General features: G+C 42.5%; 1 protein-coding gene across 1 annotated transcript in view; it reads left to right on the top strand.

Moving 5' to 3' along the window:
- Window positions 1-16,911, top strand: part of LOC308304535 (pecanex-like protein 3) — a 38,191-nt gene that overhangs the window by 11,317 nt on the left and 9,963 nt on the right. The window contains exons 11-28 of the mRNA XM_080749155.1: window positions 865-1,022; window positions 1,376-1,529; window positions 1,987-2,019; window positions 2,747-2,918; window positions 3,307-3,417; window positions 4,471-4,562; window positions 5,182-5,291; window positions 5,824-5,929; window positions 6,297-6,389; window positions 6,920-7,070; window positions 7,155-7,299; window positions 8,202-8,379; window positions 8,941-9,049; window positions 9,854-9,983; window positions 11,221-11,279; window positions 12,708-12,923; window positions 14,746-14,999; window positions 15,622-15,852. Of these exons, the coding sequence (XP_080605281.1) occupies window positions 865-1,022; window positions 1,376-1,529; window positions 1,987-2,019; window positions 2,747-2,918; window positions 3,307-3,417; window positions 4,471-4,562; window positions 5,182-5,291; window positions 5,824-5,929; window positions 6,297-6,389; window positions 6,920-7,070; window positions 7,155-7,299; window positions 8,202-8,379; window positions 8,941-9,049; window positions 9,854-9,983; window positions 11,221-11,279; window positions 12,708-12,923; window positions 14,746-14,999; window positions 15,622-15,852 (2,502 nt within the window). The remainder of the gene's footprint in view (window positions 1-864; window positions 1,023-1,375; window positions 1,530-1,986; window positions 2,020-2,746; window positions 2,919-3,306; window positions 3,418-4,470; window positions 4,563-5,181; window positions 5,292-5,823; window positions 5,930-6,296; window positions 6,390-6,919; window positions 7,071-7,154; window positions 7,300-8,201; window positions 8,380-8,940; window positions 9,050-9,853; window positions 9,984-11,220; window positions 11,280-12,707; window positions 12,924-14,745; window positions 15,000-15,621; window positions 15,853-16,911) is intronic.

Raw genomic sequence — 16,911 nt, 5'->3', positions numbered from 1 at the left:
ATCAGTTTGTTTACAAACGGTCGCAAAACTAAAATCCTAACCGAGGCCGACCATCACGATTGACAAGTGTAGCCGTGAAAAGAGTGTCTCTCTGCCTTTTCGGTGTTATTTGCACCTTATCCAGAGATACAATCGTTTTTATGTTACAGCATAGAATAGGCGTCAGTGGTACATAGCTCCGTTTTGCTTCTGGGCGCGTTGGGTCATGACGTATGCAACAGCACAAGAAACCTAGGGGCCGAGGACGGCACATTTCTTCTTCTGCAGTTAATTCAATGGGACTGGATGTAACACGCCATGCTACATTTCTCCCTAAAACGGTATAGACAGTCACTCTAGTCCAGTGTTTTCCCAAACGGTGTGCAGGCACACTGTTGTGATCAGTCCAGGTGTGCCTCGGATTTTGTGTCAACCACAAATTATTCCCTATACAATGTGCAACTACAAAAAGTTATGAATTTGCTTTTTATTTACTATAGCAGTATTTTGCGCACACTAATTTCTCAATACAAACGCAAATAAAATTAAAAAAAATACAAACGCAAAAAAAATACTCAATTTCATACCTGACTTGTATTTTTTTTTTTTTACAATGTTTATTTATTTTTTTTATTTTTTATTTTTTTTATTTTTCGTTTTTTACATACAAAGCAACAACAAAAGAAAAGCTCAACCTGACTTGTATTTGATGAGCTAACAAAGATGTTCAGGCTCAGACAACAGTATATTCATGAACAAACACACACACACCCTTTTTGAAATGTCCTAGTTTGTGCAATAATTGCTGTGACGATAATATACCCGATTCTGATGAATATGCAAGAGTCCTCTCAACCCTCTTATCATCACCATACCTCTCTCTAGTTTGACCTGGACCACGAGTCTCTCCAGGAGTCCCAGGAGAACACTCTGATGATTGAGGAGAAGGCCAAACCCAAACAATACTATCGCTTCTGGGTGCTGCCGAGGAGGTGGCTGAGGGTCCGCTATGATCGTCTGGCCCTGCTAGCCCTGTTAGACAGGTAGGAAGGATAGATGGAGGTTTTTGATGGGGTGCTTGAAAATGCATAAATCGTCGTTGTTGGGTGGAAACCGTTCGTTTTGTATTCATCATTTAAAAAATGATTTAAACTTCAACTCACTAGTTTTGTGCAACAGTCTTGTATGATGAAGCAGGGCTTTACTTTTACGAGATACAAGGTTTCTGCCTGTCCTTCAGGGTGTCTAAAATGTGTTTAACATTTCAATTCCGATGTTTGCAAGACCTGCATCATTCCTTGAATTGTGAAAGTGGATTTTAAAGAACTCTCCAAACGATGTGAAGTGGTAGTCACACGTCTCGTGTAACTGACCCCACTTTCACCCCCTGTGTCAGGAACCGGCGAGTGGGGGAGAACGTGTTTGCCGTGGTGCTGGCCAGCCTGGTGGCCTTCCTGGGGTTCCTGCTGCTGCTCCAGGGCTTCTTCAGGGACATCTGGGTCTTCCAGTTCTGCCTGGTCATCGCCAGCTGCCAGTACTCCTTACTCAAGGTGCAGTCAGTGACCTGCCTCTGGCAGCCCGCAAGAACTGGGTCCCATCCAGCTACTTTGCTGTTGGGTTTTTTCTTTTTTAGGATTATTTACACTGAGCATCCACATTCTGTTTTAGATTTTGGGGCATTTAGTTGATGCTATTATCAAGAGTAGCTTCCAATGTAATCAAAAACTGTGTCATACAAGCATGGCTATTGAATAAGCTTCACTTTCTCATGCACCAGCAGTCTAAGCAACAGCTGCGGTAAGAAGTGGGGAAAGGCCACAACCGTTAATCTAGATTACAAGCTTAGATAAGGGATGTTGGTGTCAGTATAAGAATGGGGACACATGGCTCTTATCTACATTAGCTATCTGTGGTATTATCTCTTCATTGTTATCTCCTTAAACTGTTGATACCTTTTTATGTCTATGAGAACCTACCATCAATCCATGCCAATCTCTTTTCTTACAGAGTGTACAACCTGATGCAGCTTCTCCAATGCATGTAAGTGTTGTTTAACTTTAGTTTAGCACTTGGGTGGCGCAGGGGTAAAAGTTGATGTCCACCTCCACAGAGACTAGGTGTTTGAATCTTCGGTGGTGCATCTGGCTTGGCCTGGGCATCCATATAAGCACAAGGCCACAGTAGGGAAGCTGGAAATCATGCCGCTGCACCAGCGACTCGTACGGGCTGGGGCATCTACTCTACTTCGATTCCCTATCATCTCTTCTGAAACAGTGCTTGGCAATACATCAAATCCTCCAGTCCAATATTCTAATGATTGAAAAGAACACCATGAAATAATTTCGACATTGAAAACCATCCAATTTTCATTGGATCTTTTGTCAGCTCAAAGCTAAGTAATTCACCCATTATATCTTCTCTCTGTCTAGGGCTGTCACAATTATTACCTAACCGTCTAATTGCAATTATTTGACATAATCGTGATTATTTTTCATAATCGTTTCTATATTGAAAAATGTTCATATCTTTTTTTTAAAGTAAAGAATAGTGGAAATATCAGGTCTACAAGCTCACAACGCGCCGCGACCCATTGTGAGCTTGTAGATCGGCTATTTCCAACTTCAAAGCCTAAAAACCAAACAGAAATGTAATTGTCAACGACAAAAACACAAATCGTTAATTGCAATTATTTGAGTGACAATTAATCGTCATGTAAAATGTCATAATCGTGACAGACCCATCTCTGTCCGTTCCCTCCTGACAACAGGGTCATAACTGGATCATCGTGTACAGCCGGCCGGTGTACTTCTGCCTGTGCTGTGTGATGATCTGGATCTTTGACCTGTCTGGAAGCTCTGCCGGCCTGCAGCCCTTCTCCCTCTACGGCGTCACCTTCTTCTCTGCGCAGTTCCTGCACTGTGCCAGGGACATGCTCATAGGTTGGTTAAATGGTGCATTTATAGAGCGCCTTTATCCAAGGCGCTTTACAATGATTTAGCATTGCATTCACCCATTCACACACTGATGGTGGAGTTTTTTCTTCTTTATAATCTTTAAAAACGGGTTTCTTTTACATTTCTTTTTAAAATGTGCTCAAAATGGAGACGCCATGGTTGAAACTTAATTTTATGTTAAAATGCATATCGCCGGTTGGCAGAGGGAGAGCAGAGCCCAGGATTACATAGACAATTGGCACTGGGTGAAAAAATGGGTTACAAAATTGTGGGATAAAAATTATAAGAACAAAAAAAAAAAATGCATATCGCCAACATAACTCGGTTTGTTTTGACTTATTTTGTATTTGTGTGTTTTGGTTTTCTCCAACAGTGTTCGCTTTGTGTTTCCCGGTCATTTTCCTGTTTGGGCTCCTACCTCAAGTCAACACCTTTATCATGTGTGTGCTGGAGCAAATTGACATGCACATCTTTGGCGGAACTGGTAAGAGCACGTTTCATATAAAAATAGGAAAAAAATAAAACATTGTCAGAGCTAGGGGTGATTGATTGGTCTTGCTGGCTCAGCGATTTGGCACATGTCAATCCTGGGTTCACAATGCAACTGGGAACTTTGTGTTGAGTTTGCATGTTCTCCTCATGTTCACTTAGGGTTCTTTCTGTATGTAGCAAATTAGCCGCACGGATAAACACTGGCACATTGACAGTGATGATTTCTGTTGATTAATGTGCACTATCGTATCACTGTAAAAAATCTAATCCATGTCTTATAGGGTTGGGATCCTTTATGATTTAACGATTCCGGTGCCTTAATGATTACCTTAATGGGTCCCTTTAACGATTCCTATAGGGGTGTTCCAAATGAACCCCAACAGGTCTCTCAGAGTTGATGAGTGTGTACAAATGGAACTTACGGGTCCATTTGGTTGCATTTGTACACTCAGAGTTATGGTGGTCCTTGAAATTTGAGAACCAATGGTATTGTAGTGTCACACTGACCTGTGTGATTAAAAAACGGTTCCAGATAGGGCTGTCACAATTATTACATAATCGTCTAATCGTAATTATTTTACTTAATCGCACATATTTGTTCATAATCGTCATAATCGTGAAAGTTGAAAAATGTTCATACATTGATAAACATTTTCAGAAATAGTGGAAATAGCAGATCTACAAGCTCACAACGCGTCGCGATGCGACGCGTTGTGAGCTTGTAGATCGGCTATTTCCACTACCATTGTTATTTTTTAAGTAGAAAGTTGTCAAATATGTCAGTCATTTCTTTGTATATTTAGGTTATGCTTCATATCTACCATGTGAAACTTCAAAGCCTAAAAGCCGAACAGAAATGTAATTATCAACGACAAAAAATCGTTAATCGCAATTATTTGAGTGACAATTAATCGTCATGTAAAATGTCATATCGTGACAGCCCTAGTTCCAGAAACTGTTCCAAATGTGATGGAACCCATTCCGGCTCCTCAATGTTGGATCCGATTCCTCCGGATCCCAACCCTAATGTCTGGTCTCTCCACAGCCACTACCAGCCCCTTATCGTCGCTCTTCAGCCTGTTCCGCAGTGTGTTGGTGGCTGCTCTGCTGTATGGCTTCTGCCTTGGTGCTATCAATGTAAGTGGCGGCGAGGAGGACACTTGAGAGCGAACATCATGAATAGAGAAACATTGTTCAAAGACAGAGGAAGAGTTATGTCTGAAAAGAAAAAAATATATAAGAAATGGCATAAATAATCCAGATCCAGGCACTCAGGGTACTGTTAGGTTTGAAAAATGTAAAGGGCCTTCAATTCATTGGGCTAGAATAATAATAGAAAATACACCAAGACGTGTCAGCTTGTGCTTTCTTCAGGGTGTGAGAAATGTTGCTTCTTCTGCCCACCAGGAGGACCACAATGGAAATGAGTCAGACTTGATTATGTCATGCTCGATGATTTGAATCTACATTCTGTATGCTTGTGTGTGTATGTGTGTATATGTGTTGAATGGGGGACTGCTCATGACTCCGACTTATCCATAGTCCGACTTAGCGTCGGCAGGTTATCTACTCACCAGCGTCGGCAGGTTAGCTACTCACCTGCGTTAGTTTTACTGAGGTTAGTGTTAGGTTTAGGCATAGTTTTACTGAGGTTAAGGTTAGGTTTAGGTGGTTGAACCAAAGGGAGGTCTGAGTCATGACATGTTACCGTTGAATGTGGTCTCCTCATGTTGTGGTGTTTACCTTTGACCTCTAGGCGCCGTGGGGTGACGCCCATGTGCCAGTGCTGTTCTCCGTGTTCTGTGGGCTCCTCCTGGCCCTGTCCTACCACCTCAGTCGTCAGAGCAGTGACCCCACCATCCTATGGTCAGTATTCTGTCTTCACATGGCATCATCTACTTCTTTTTCTTTTCTTTTTTTTGAGGGGGGGGGGGGGGAGTAGCTTACATTAGGCTGGAAACAGCCCGGATTCATTCCCAACATATTTTGTGTAGTAAGAGATTCCTATGTAGGTATTTATTGATGATCTATGATCTGCGTTGCATCTGATGTTGCCCGGACTACTGACTTAATTTGAGATGACTGTTTTATTGTTATGTTGCCTAAGAAAAGTTTTGATTGAATCCAGAACGAACTATATTTTGTGAAAAAATCAGAAACTGTTGTCGTTCCATTTCAAAAGCAATATTACACTTGTGGTTGTGCTGTTACACTGTCAGCATGGCTGGGATTATCTTCGACCGGTGGCCTCGTAACCACAACCGAATCACATCTCCGTTGATATACAGTATAACAGCATTGATATACAGTATAACAGCATTGATATACAGTATAACAGCGTTGATATACAGTATAACAGCATTCCCAGTATGTGTTATTTGTGTTCCCTCCTCCCCAGGTCTCTTGTGCGAGCAAAATTATTTCCAGAGCTGGAAAATCGGACACCCGAGGAACCCCCTGTGGAGATCAAGGACCCACTTCCTGAGAAGCTACGTAACTCTGTGGTAAAGCCAAAAACCCTTTACAAGCCTTTAGAAAGTGTTCTAACCACGGTGCTGCTTCACTTCTGTTTTTTGTGATACTCGCGTGCCTGGGGTTTTGATGGCAGATTTGATTTGTTGTGCATTTATATTGTTTCAAGCTAAATCCAATGTTCCGTGCCAGAATCCCCTGGCTCAAATGTGCTGAGATGAAATCCTGGCGTGGATTTGATTTGACAGTTTCATATTGATTGGTCGCACCACAGTTTTTACATTTTATCATGGATTGGATTCACTGATAAAAAAAAAAAGTTTCATCGGGCAGCGGGGAAACATTAAACTCTCTCTCTCCCTCTCTCTGTCTGTTTCTTTTTCTTTCTTTTCTTTGTAGAAAGAGATTCTTCATTCAGATCTTGTCATGTGTCCCCTCATGGCAGTCATCACCTTCGCCATCAGTGCCAGCACAGTCTTCATAGCTCTACAAGTTAGTTGTTGGCATTGTCTTAATCGTATTTGGAAAGAATTACATGTAGACAGATGCATTGACTCAGTCCACTTAGGGAAAATTGTCCTCAACACATCTAGACAACTTATTTGTTCAGTTAATTTCAATATCGTCTGATTTATATATTTTTTTAAAGTTTCTATAATGGCAGCACCAATTGGCATATAAATGGTATATGGGACATTTTGTAAAATGCTTTCTTCCAATCCAGAAACAGAAACTGATTATAAGTATATGTCCAGGGTGGGTGCATGATGCCCTTCCCACTCTACTATAATTACTATACTATAATTGAAATTATTTTCTCAATGCAAATGTGCCATAGGTAGCCTGTTTTGAAAAGCACCCACATAGCCCTTTCAAAAAAGTCAATTTTTATATACATATATTTGAACTAAAGCACTTGATTTCTAAGTGGTTTTAAACTTCCAATGTTTGCTTAAAGCTCAACCTTCTTTCTCTCTCGCTCTCTTCTCTTATATCCCTGTCTCTCCTCTCCTGGTCCTCAGCCTGCTCTTAGCTTGGTGCTGTACATCATGGCAGGAGTGGTGGGCTTCCTCACACATTATCTCCTGCCTCAGCTCCGTAAGCAGCTACCTTGGTTCTGCCTGGCGCACCCAGTCCTCCGCTCCAAAGAGTACAGCCAGTTTGAGGTCCGAGGTGAGTGGCTACTTTTTTATTACCCTTTTTTTTAATGTATTCATTTAAATTACTACTTGTAATTCACACGGGGGTCTGCTACAGATGCTGCTCAGCTGATGTGGTTTGAGAAGCTGTACGCGTGGCTCCAGTGCGTGGAGAAGTACTTAATCTACCCGGCTGTAGTCCTCAACTCCCTAACAACAGAGGCCCGCACCGTGGGACAGAACCATAAAGAACTGGACATCTAGTAAGTCTCTTCACACCGTATCAACTACAGATCGGTCTAAAAAAAATGCGGGAAGGTTCATTATTTTCCGTTCAAAACGCTTATTGTTTTAATTTAGATTTTTAGATTCCATATCTCATAATATTACAATATTACACATGACCAGTCAAAACAAGGATTTATAATACAGAAATGTCATCCTTCTGAAGTCAGAGTTGCTTGAAGTCCGGTGTGAAGTTTCCGCTGTCAGTGATGATTTGGGATGCTATATCTGCTGCTTTTTTCCCCACAATATCTTTTTAGGTGTATCTGTATAGAGCCCAACCCATATATCAGTTTGGCCAATATATTGGCTGTTATTGGACATTATCAGTAACAGTAATAATCCTGTAGCCAATTTTGAACCACTTTTAACCAGGTGTGGATCACGTGTGAATAGGGATGGGACAATAAGCGATATTATCGTTTATCGTGATAAAAACACTCAAGATAATTGTATCTTGGAGATTTAATTTATCATGATATCGTCCTCCGTCATGCACTGGGATCAATTCATGATACAGTCTTTTCTTTCATTCACTATCATTTGTCTTTGGCGTTGTGAGCTTGTAGATCTGCTATTTTTTGGCAAATGTTCCACCCCAGGATAATGGATTTTGATTATCGCGATAATATCGTAAATCGCGATATGACATTTTCATATCGTCACATCCCTATGTGATCAATGAACATTAATTATTATTTTTAACAAATAGCAGATATACAAGATCACAACGCGTCTCAAGCTTGTAACTCAGCATACTTCTGAATACTAGAGGTCGGGCGGCTACGCGGTAGATCGCCATCCCCAGAATAGGGACAATAGGGTTCAAGTGATTAAGTGTAATTATGTACTTCTCTCTTTTCTCTCTCCACTCCTCCAGTAGCCGTGCCCTCTTCATCTCGGTGGCAGGGATGAAGCTGCTGCGATCGTCCTTCTGTGCCCCGTCGCTGCAGTACGTTACGCTGTGCTTCACCACGCTCTTCTTTCAATTTGACCATCCCAACTTCTCTGAGACCTTCCTCATCGACTACTACTTCATGTCCATTCTCTTCAGCAAGGTGAGAGATGCAGCACACCTCTATATCTATAGCAAGGGTCTTCAACAGGGGGTCCGGGACCCCTAGTGCGTCCTCAGAGCTACTACAGGGGGTCCTCCAAGTCTTTGAGTGATATACTTTTATATTAACCACTTGAACCCTAGTGTCCATATTCTGAGAAATGTAGCCAAAAATAGCAGATCTACAAGCTCACAAGCGCAAGACGTTGTGAGCGTGTAGATCTTCTATTTTTGGTAAAGAGCTTTGGTGCAGAGGGGAAAAAGAGCAGACTAAGTACAGAGTGAAAGCTCAAGTTTATTAACTGTTGACGGTTCAAGTGGTTAAATATCTGAAAACACAAATTTACATGAATCCAACATACACTGATAATTGTGCTGAGAAAAGGATGAAACTATATGGAATCTATGAAAAGTTGTAAGAATCCCTGCTTCATCTCTGTCAACTAAGGGGTCCTTGGCCTGAAAACGTTGAAGACCCCTGATCTATAGCAATACGCTTTGTGTGTGTATGTGTGCTTGTGTATATGAGTGATTACTGAAGCATGTTTCTTTCCCGTGCCAGATGTGGGACCTGCTGTACAAACTGCGTTTTGTGTTGACCTACATCGCCCCCTGGCAGATCACCTGGGGTTCAGCGTTCCACGCCTTTGCCCAGCCCTTCGCTGTGCCCCGTATCCTTCAACACTATACTCATACTGTGTGTGTGTGTGTGTGTGTGTGTGTGTGTGTGTGTGTGTGTGTGTGTGTGTGTGTGTGTGTGTGTGTGTGTGTGTGTGTGTGTGTGTGTGTGTGTGTGTGTGTGTGTGTGTGTGTGTGTGTGTGTGTGTGTGTGTGTGTGTGTGTGAATCTCTGATGACATATCCCTTCACTGCAAAGGTTGCAGGTGCTACAGGATCCATATATTAAAATTTAGTGCTGATCCCGAGAATACTCGTGAAAAGTACTCGAGTACCCGGAGTGCCAATCCCGAGTATACTCGTGAAAAGTAATATATTACTGTAACGGCGGTTATATTACCGGATACAATGGCGGAAGGTCCGGAGCCGAAATCCGTCGCTGATTTCTCATCATCACGGCTCCACGAGCACAAAATAGTCATCCCATAACATTGAGGTGGACAGGGGATCTCATCTTTAATGTCCATTATCTCAAAACTACACTTTAGAAGCGAAGATGGAGGCAGATGCTCGCTTATATAACACATGGTGAAAAGCTCCGAGCCGATCCGCCATGACACCACGTAAACAATGATAGATTCCGGCGCAGGACGCGATGACGTCAGACCGGAAGTGTTTACGCTGTGGACTTCTGGCCTTCAAAATAAGATAACGGGAGTGAATGCAGCCTGAGGGTGGCATCGTGGACTTTATAATCCGTTAATTTCAGGAGCACTAAATGAGTTAACGTATTGAGGGAATTACATTTGAGCAATTAAATTGATGTCGGAGAGATCCTTAACTCAATGGTTACCTCAGACTCTGCTGTGCTGTTCGTCCAGGCTGTGTTCTCTGCCATATTTTCTACTCCTCTCAACCCAGTCCTGGGTAGTGCTGTATTTGTCACCTCATACACCAGGCCTGTTAAGTTCTGGGAGCGAGACTACAAGTAAGTTGCGCTTGGATTATGTTGTATTGTGTGGTCACAAATTCCATGTCTACCAGGAAGTGTTGCATTAGTTGAAACTCTGACTTGTCCTACGTTTTCATCTTGTTGTGCCTCTTGTGTATACAGTATGTATGATGTTTATGTAGCAGGGGGGAGGGGGAGGGGTAGGCTCTTCTTGCCTGTTGGGCAAGTACAGGCCAAGTTGTACTTGCCCGAAAGGTCATGCCCATTTGCCTGAAAAGTAAATCAAATTAATGTTAAATCCAATCAGCAACAGCCAAGTGGCATCAGTCACTTTGAAAATCTGAATGAGCTTAACTGCTACTAGATAGCATTATTTGTTGTTTGTTCAATAATATTTAATGGAGACAGTTGCTTCCCCATTCAAACACACTTCCTGTCTGGCAACCTGAAAGAAGCAAACTCCACTTGCCCAAACTTTTCATTTACTTGCCGCAGGCAATCGGGCAAGTGCTAGTGTCAACTCCTAAGATGTTTGACTTTAGTGTCCCTTCCCTGTGTCTTAGTGACAGTGGCTCTAAGCCACTGTCTGAAGACCAAAATACCTTTTTTTTTGTGCTAATGAAACCGCTATAATTGCTGTAATTAAACAATAATACACACGAGTGCGTGCTATTCTGTGATACATTGCCATTGATATGTTGCAGTCATAGGCAGGCATGAAGCCAAGTGCCAATATCTCAAGGTGTAGCATGACCTCAAGTGTATTACTGAGTTTATGCCTTATAAATATACATATTTATGGCTGGGATCAAGACAAGCTTATTACAAAACCCACAAAGCAAAATTGTCCCTTGGCTTCATTCTTTTTCTTTTTTTGAAGTCCAGATCCTGGATTGTGAGTGAGATAAATTGTTGATTTGGCCCAGTTGAGGTATTTTTAGGTGCGCTGCACCACATTTTTGGTTTTGGGTACATTGATGACAGTGAAAATAAATCTGATGCTGTCAGTTTTAGGTTCAATGTCACACATCAACAATGCCAAAAGATGTCACTACAATTCCACAAAAACTATCATCAAACTGATGCTGGAAAACGTTACTTTTATTCTGACAACTGGCAGCTGTTGCTAGATTATACTGTAGGTATAATAAAGTAGAGCTAGATGATACTTTTATAGAGATGTGTTTTGAGTGCTATTTTCAGGATTTTCATCAGAATGCCTCTCAAAATGAAGGTGGGAACTAAATGTGTTATGGTTTCTCCTACCTTGCAGCACCAAGCGGGTCGACCACTCCAACACGAGGCTCGCCACTCAGCTGGACCGCAACCCAGGTAGGCCATGAGAGAGTCACATGTCTCTCCTAGGAGATAAATGGGAACATGAAAGTTAAAGTGAAATTAGAACAAGCTCATGAGGGATCCAGGCCAGGTGAAACCTCACATATGGCTAGACCTTGCTTGGGCAGTGTGCTACAGTAAATTGAGGGCAATCTCTTTTGAGGAATAGTATACTGGATATGAAGTGCTCCTCTGCAATTTTCTGTAGTAGTTGTAGTAATATTTGTTATTAAAATGTTCTATAGCGCACAACATGGTAAAGGACAACTGTTTTTTTTTTTTTTAAACAAGGGTTCATATTTAGATTGTAATTAGAGAAAAGAAAAGATCAATGTTAACTTTATAGCTGCCCGTCAATGAAAGGTTTAATACCATGACGCCGTTGACGGGTCAGCTCGTCACTCTTACTGTAAATACAGTAACACTGTTATGACTTACTGTACGTCTTGGCTGTCCATTCTGCATCGGCGATGTCCGGGATTTGTTTACAACGCACGCTGGGCGTGCACACGAAGTGAAGCTCCTCCATTAGAAATCCATTGATCTTCCCATAAAGAGACTCCATTTTGATCCCAAGGTTGGCATGTTTACAGCTCAATATGCTATCGCATGGGGGCCGCCATGACACCCTCTCGTCTACACACTGTCACGTGACTAGATGGGGTAAACGTTGAAGAAAAAAAAGTGAAAAGAAATCGGCGCAAATTCCCGCCTGGCCCTTCAAAATAAGAGCGGAGGCCTATGGAGGAAGCGGCGCGCGGCTGCAAGGAAAATTCATCCCTTCAAAGTAAGGGGCAGCAAAAGTGTTAAGAAAAGATCAGTGTTAAAATGTTTTCATTTACTGCTTTCTATTGTTTTAGCGATTTTTAGTATTTTGATTTCAGTGGTTGGGGGAATGCATACGTAGCTAAATATGTCTTTTTAGACACAATAAGCCGGTAATTTCTTTCTTTCTTGTTACTATAACAGCGGTGCATCTTGGCAATGGGCTTATTGTGTCTTAAAAATACATATTTAGCCACTTGCTTGCATGCCCCCAACCTGGGGGCATGCATGCAAATCAACATCATTAAATCGCTACAACGACAGAAGTAAATGAAAACATTTTAACTCATCTTTTCTTTTCTCTAATGACTATCTAAAATATGAATCCTTGTCCATTAAGCTATGTTTTTACACACAAAAACAACAACAACCACCCTCATTTATCTTTTTGTGTTTGAACACTCGAGACATGTATTAACTAGTTTACAAGATTATACCTCCTGTTATTGTAAGCTAGGATGGCGAATGGTGACATTTGGATTGATTGTTCGATCAGCTGAGCCATTCAACTTATCGGAGGATTAACGATTAAAAAAGAACACCACTGTTCTAAACCACTGGTGTCTGTGCCCCACCCCTCCCCCTGTCACCCCCAAGGTGCGGACGACAACAACCTGAACTCTATCTTCTACGAGCACCTGACGCGCTCCCTACAGCACAGCCTGTGTGGGGACCTGCTGCTGGGCCGCTGGGGGAACTACAGCACGGGGGACTGCTTCATCCTGGCTTCAGACTACCTCAACGCCCTGGTGCACATCATCGAGATCGGCAACGGCCTGGTCACCTTCCAGCTCAGGGGCCTGGAGTTCAGAGGTTGGTTTTGAGAGAATAGCACTTTTTTAATTAACCCATTTAGGCCTAGAATTATTGAATGCTTTAACCGGTGAAAAATAGCAGATATACAAGCTCACAGCGCGGCACCGAGTGCCGCGCTGTGAGCTTGTAGATCTGCTATTTTTGAAAAAGTCTTGAAAATGTGTGCGAATCTTTGAATATATGTATTTTCGAAGCGAACGTTTGTAACTCAAATTTTGCTTCTGGGTGGTCCCTGGAACTAGATATTTTGAGATGCGGGTCCGTGGCGAAATAAATATCAGTTTGGGGGTCCTTCACATGAAAAGGTACACAATAATGTGTACCCGTTCTAATAGAATTCAATGAGTGGTTCCTAAAGCTTTTAACACATTGGCCGCCATTATTAAATGCCTTAAACTTACCGGCGCACGTGCATGTGCGTTGTACTTGCGAACATCGCCGTGAATGACGGGCGCATGTGATCTTTAGCGTGGTGATGTAAAGCCGCAACCGAAGCTGAGAATTACATGGTTCCTGTTTACAATGGAGCGTCCATGGAGGATTGAAACACTGAGTCACCGACTGAATGAGGAAATACTCGCGGGCGGATCGGCCGCTAAGCTTGTTGGGAAATGTAATGTTTTTGCTCACCTGGCAACAAAACAGCCCCTATTTGGCACCTGTTTACCTGGTAACCATGGTAACAAGATTGCCCAGCCATGAGGCCCATTGGGCAGGAGCCCATCTCCTGTATCTGTAGCGTGAGGCAGCTTAATGTACAAGTACACCCCCTGGACATGACGCTAGTATGTAGCAGGGACCCCAATCCAACCCTTGATGCTGAGTGCCAAGCAGGGAGGCACTGGGTCCCCGGTTTTTGGTATTACCCGGCCAGGAATCGAACCCCGACCTCCCAATCTCAGGCCACTGAATAGTTTCAGAATATTTATCTCCCGTACAATCAATTCACTGAATGTTGGTAGAGACGGAGGTTATCTCTGTGCTTCTGCGGGGGGAAAAAGCGAGTCATTTCAACTGTCGGCTCTCTAGTTATGGGCACTGGGCCCCCGGTTTTTGGTATTACCCGGCCAGGAATCGAACCCCGACCTCCCAATCTCAGGCCACTGAATAGTTTCAGAATATTTATCTCCCGTACAATCAATTCACTGAATGTTGGTAGAGACGGAGGTTATCTCTGTGCTTCTGCGGGGGGAAAAAGCGAGTCATTTCAACTGTCGGTTCTCTAGTTATGGGCCGTTGAATACAGCGTGTCTTGCCGCAAAATGCAATGGAAACATAGGAGCCGAGATACAGGCATTTCTGCGAAAGAAATTAAACAGGAAGGGGATGCGGATAATGCTGGTGGTTGCATGATGTGACTAGTTGAGTTGTGAATCATTGGAGCGACTGGGCCATGGACCCCCTATAACTCCCAAGAGTGTACAAATGGAACCAAATGGACCAATAACCACTATCATTAGATGACCTCTGGAGTGGGAAGTGCTATTAAATGCCCAGAACGGCTTGAAAAGTATATTTTGCAATACAATTATCATCTGAATCATTTCTTGTTTTGCTGTTTGACTCAATAATGGTAAGAAAAGGGACAAAAGGGTTGCACAAGAGCAGTTATTTCCACATGCATAAATGCTCCCAATTATATTCCTAGGTCACACAGATTACGTTTCGCGAGTTGGTCCCAATTAAATTATGATTATTTTGGGAGGGTCGCGGCCTGAAAAGGGTGAGGATCACTTTGCTATAGTTAGTATACTATACTGCCCTGTCTCCAACAGTATACTAAATACTAATATACGAATACTATGGTGTCCTCTCCTAGGGACATACTGTCAGCAGAGGGAGGTGGAGGCCATCACGGAGGGGGTGGAGGAAGACGAGGGCTGCTGTTGCTGCGAGCCGGGCCACCTCCCCCACATGCTGTCGTTCAACGCGGCGTTCGGCCAGCGCTGGCTGGCCTGGGAGGTGGCGGCCACCAAGTACGTCCTGGAGGGCTACAGCATCAGCGACAACAACGCCGCCTCCATGCTGCAAGTGTTCGACCTCCGCAAGATCCTCATCACCTACTACGTCAAGGTGCCATGTCCACCGCTTTTCATCAAAGCAGTGATTCCCCCAAACATGGGGTCGCCACCCTAACCTTTCCTACAAACAAATAAAATAAAGACTATTAAATTGTAAAAATAATATAAATATAAATGTAAACCTTTGCTACTCAAAATGTCAACATTTCAACAATGTGATGTGTTGTGAGCTATTTTAGCAATTTTCTCAAATGGGGCTTAAGAGTTCATAATAGTTTATAATTTAGTTAATTTGTATTTTTTGTACATTTAGTTCTCGGGAACATACCAAATTTCTATTTTAGGTATCAAGCTGAAAATGTTAGGAAACTCTGCATTAAAACAACAGTTTGGAGATTTTTAGCTCAATCCCCCCCCCCCCCTGTAAAAAAAAACAAAAAAACAACGCTATCATAAAATAGACGTAGACCTATTTGACAGTGCAGAAACATAATTGCCTCCCTTGATGCATTATCGAGCGCCAACGAGCATCTGCTCGTTGATTTGAAATTTTTATGAAATCGTTTTAAATCGTCACCTGTTTGAATCGATTTAAATTGATTTACTATAAACCGCTATGCATTAATGCAGTGCTCATTTGCATAATTTATTTTCATTCCCCTTTTTTAAAACAGAGCATCATTTACTACGTGAATCGCTCTCCCAAGCTGGAGGAATGGCTGGCCAACGAGACGGTCCAGGAGGCGCTCCGGCCCTGCCAGGCTCCCACCTACGTGGACAGCGACCCCACCTTCAACCTGAACATCGACGAGGACTACGACCACAGAGCCTCTGGCATCACTCCCTCCGCCTTCTGCATGGTCTACCTGGACTGGATCCAGTACTGCAACAGCAGGCGCCAAACGGTTAGCCAAACCTATGTTATGTTATCGCCGTCGGGTCTAAAATAATTTACTTTTCAGGAAATTAACCCATTTTAGGCCTAGAATTATTGAATGCTTTAACCAGTGAAAAATAGCAGATATACAAGCTCACAGCGCGGCACCGAGTGCCGCGCTGCGAGCTTGTAGATCTGCTATTTTTGAAAAAAGTCTTGAAAATGTGTGCAAATCTTTGAATATATGTATTTTCAAAGCGAACGTTTGTAAATCAAATTTTGCTTCTGGGCGGTCCCTGGAACTATATATTTTGAGATGGGGGTCCGTGGCCAAATACATATCATTTGGGGGGTCCTTGACATGAAAAGGTTTGAGAACCACTGACACAGTAGTCTCTCAAGAACAGACTAACTGAGCCCAGTTAAGTGAAAAGGGCCTTTTCTTTGACGATGGCTAGCCAGATTGCTGACATAGAAACATAGGGTTTTTCAAAAAATCTTAGAAGGATTCAAAAGACACTTATAGAATCGGGTTAAAATTCTAATTTTCATGATTTTTCAAAAATAGCAGATCTACAAGCTCGCAGCGCGGCACTCGGTGCCGCGCTGTGAGCTTGTATATCTGCTATTTTTCAATAGTTAAAGCATAAAATAATGATACACAATAATGTGTACCCGTTCTAAATGGGTTAAAAAAAGAAAGGAAATAACCTGTTTGTAGATATTATTCAGTCACAGCTTCTTAATACCTTTTCATCTGTAAAGTAAAATGATCAGATCTCCTAGCTCACAATGTGTCGCAATGTGCTGTGAGCTTGCAGATTGGCTATTTTCACTGCTTTTGCGCAACACTGTAGTATGATGAAGTAGGGCATTCATTTACAACGTTACCTCAGTTAAGGAGAAAATGCAGGATATATGAAGTACTTTGGTAAGGATTTGCACAAAACTGGGAGGAAAATCTTGGATGGTGGCCTGTGTCACAAATACACATAGATTCTGAACAGATTAACCTCAATACTGCTAGAAAATGTTAATCAATTTTCCAGAAAGGACTGATTAACTTGTCGTTCCGTTGTCAACATCC

The sequence above is a fragment of the Nannobrachium achirus genome (assembly GCF_963921795.1).
Source record: "Nannobrachium achirus genome assembly, chromosome: 19".
NCBI classification, from domain to species: Eukaryota; Metazoa; Chordata; class Actinopteri; order Myctophiformes; family Myctophidae; genus Nannobrachium; species Nannobrachium achirus.
Note: the sequence above shows the minus strand (reverse complement) of the source record. Positions and strands in the feature narration are given on the sequence as shown.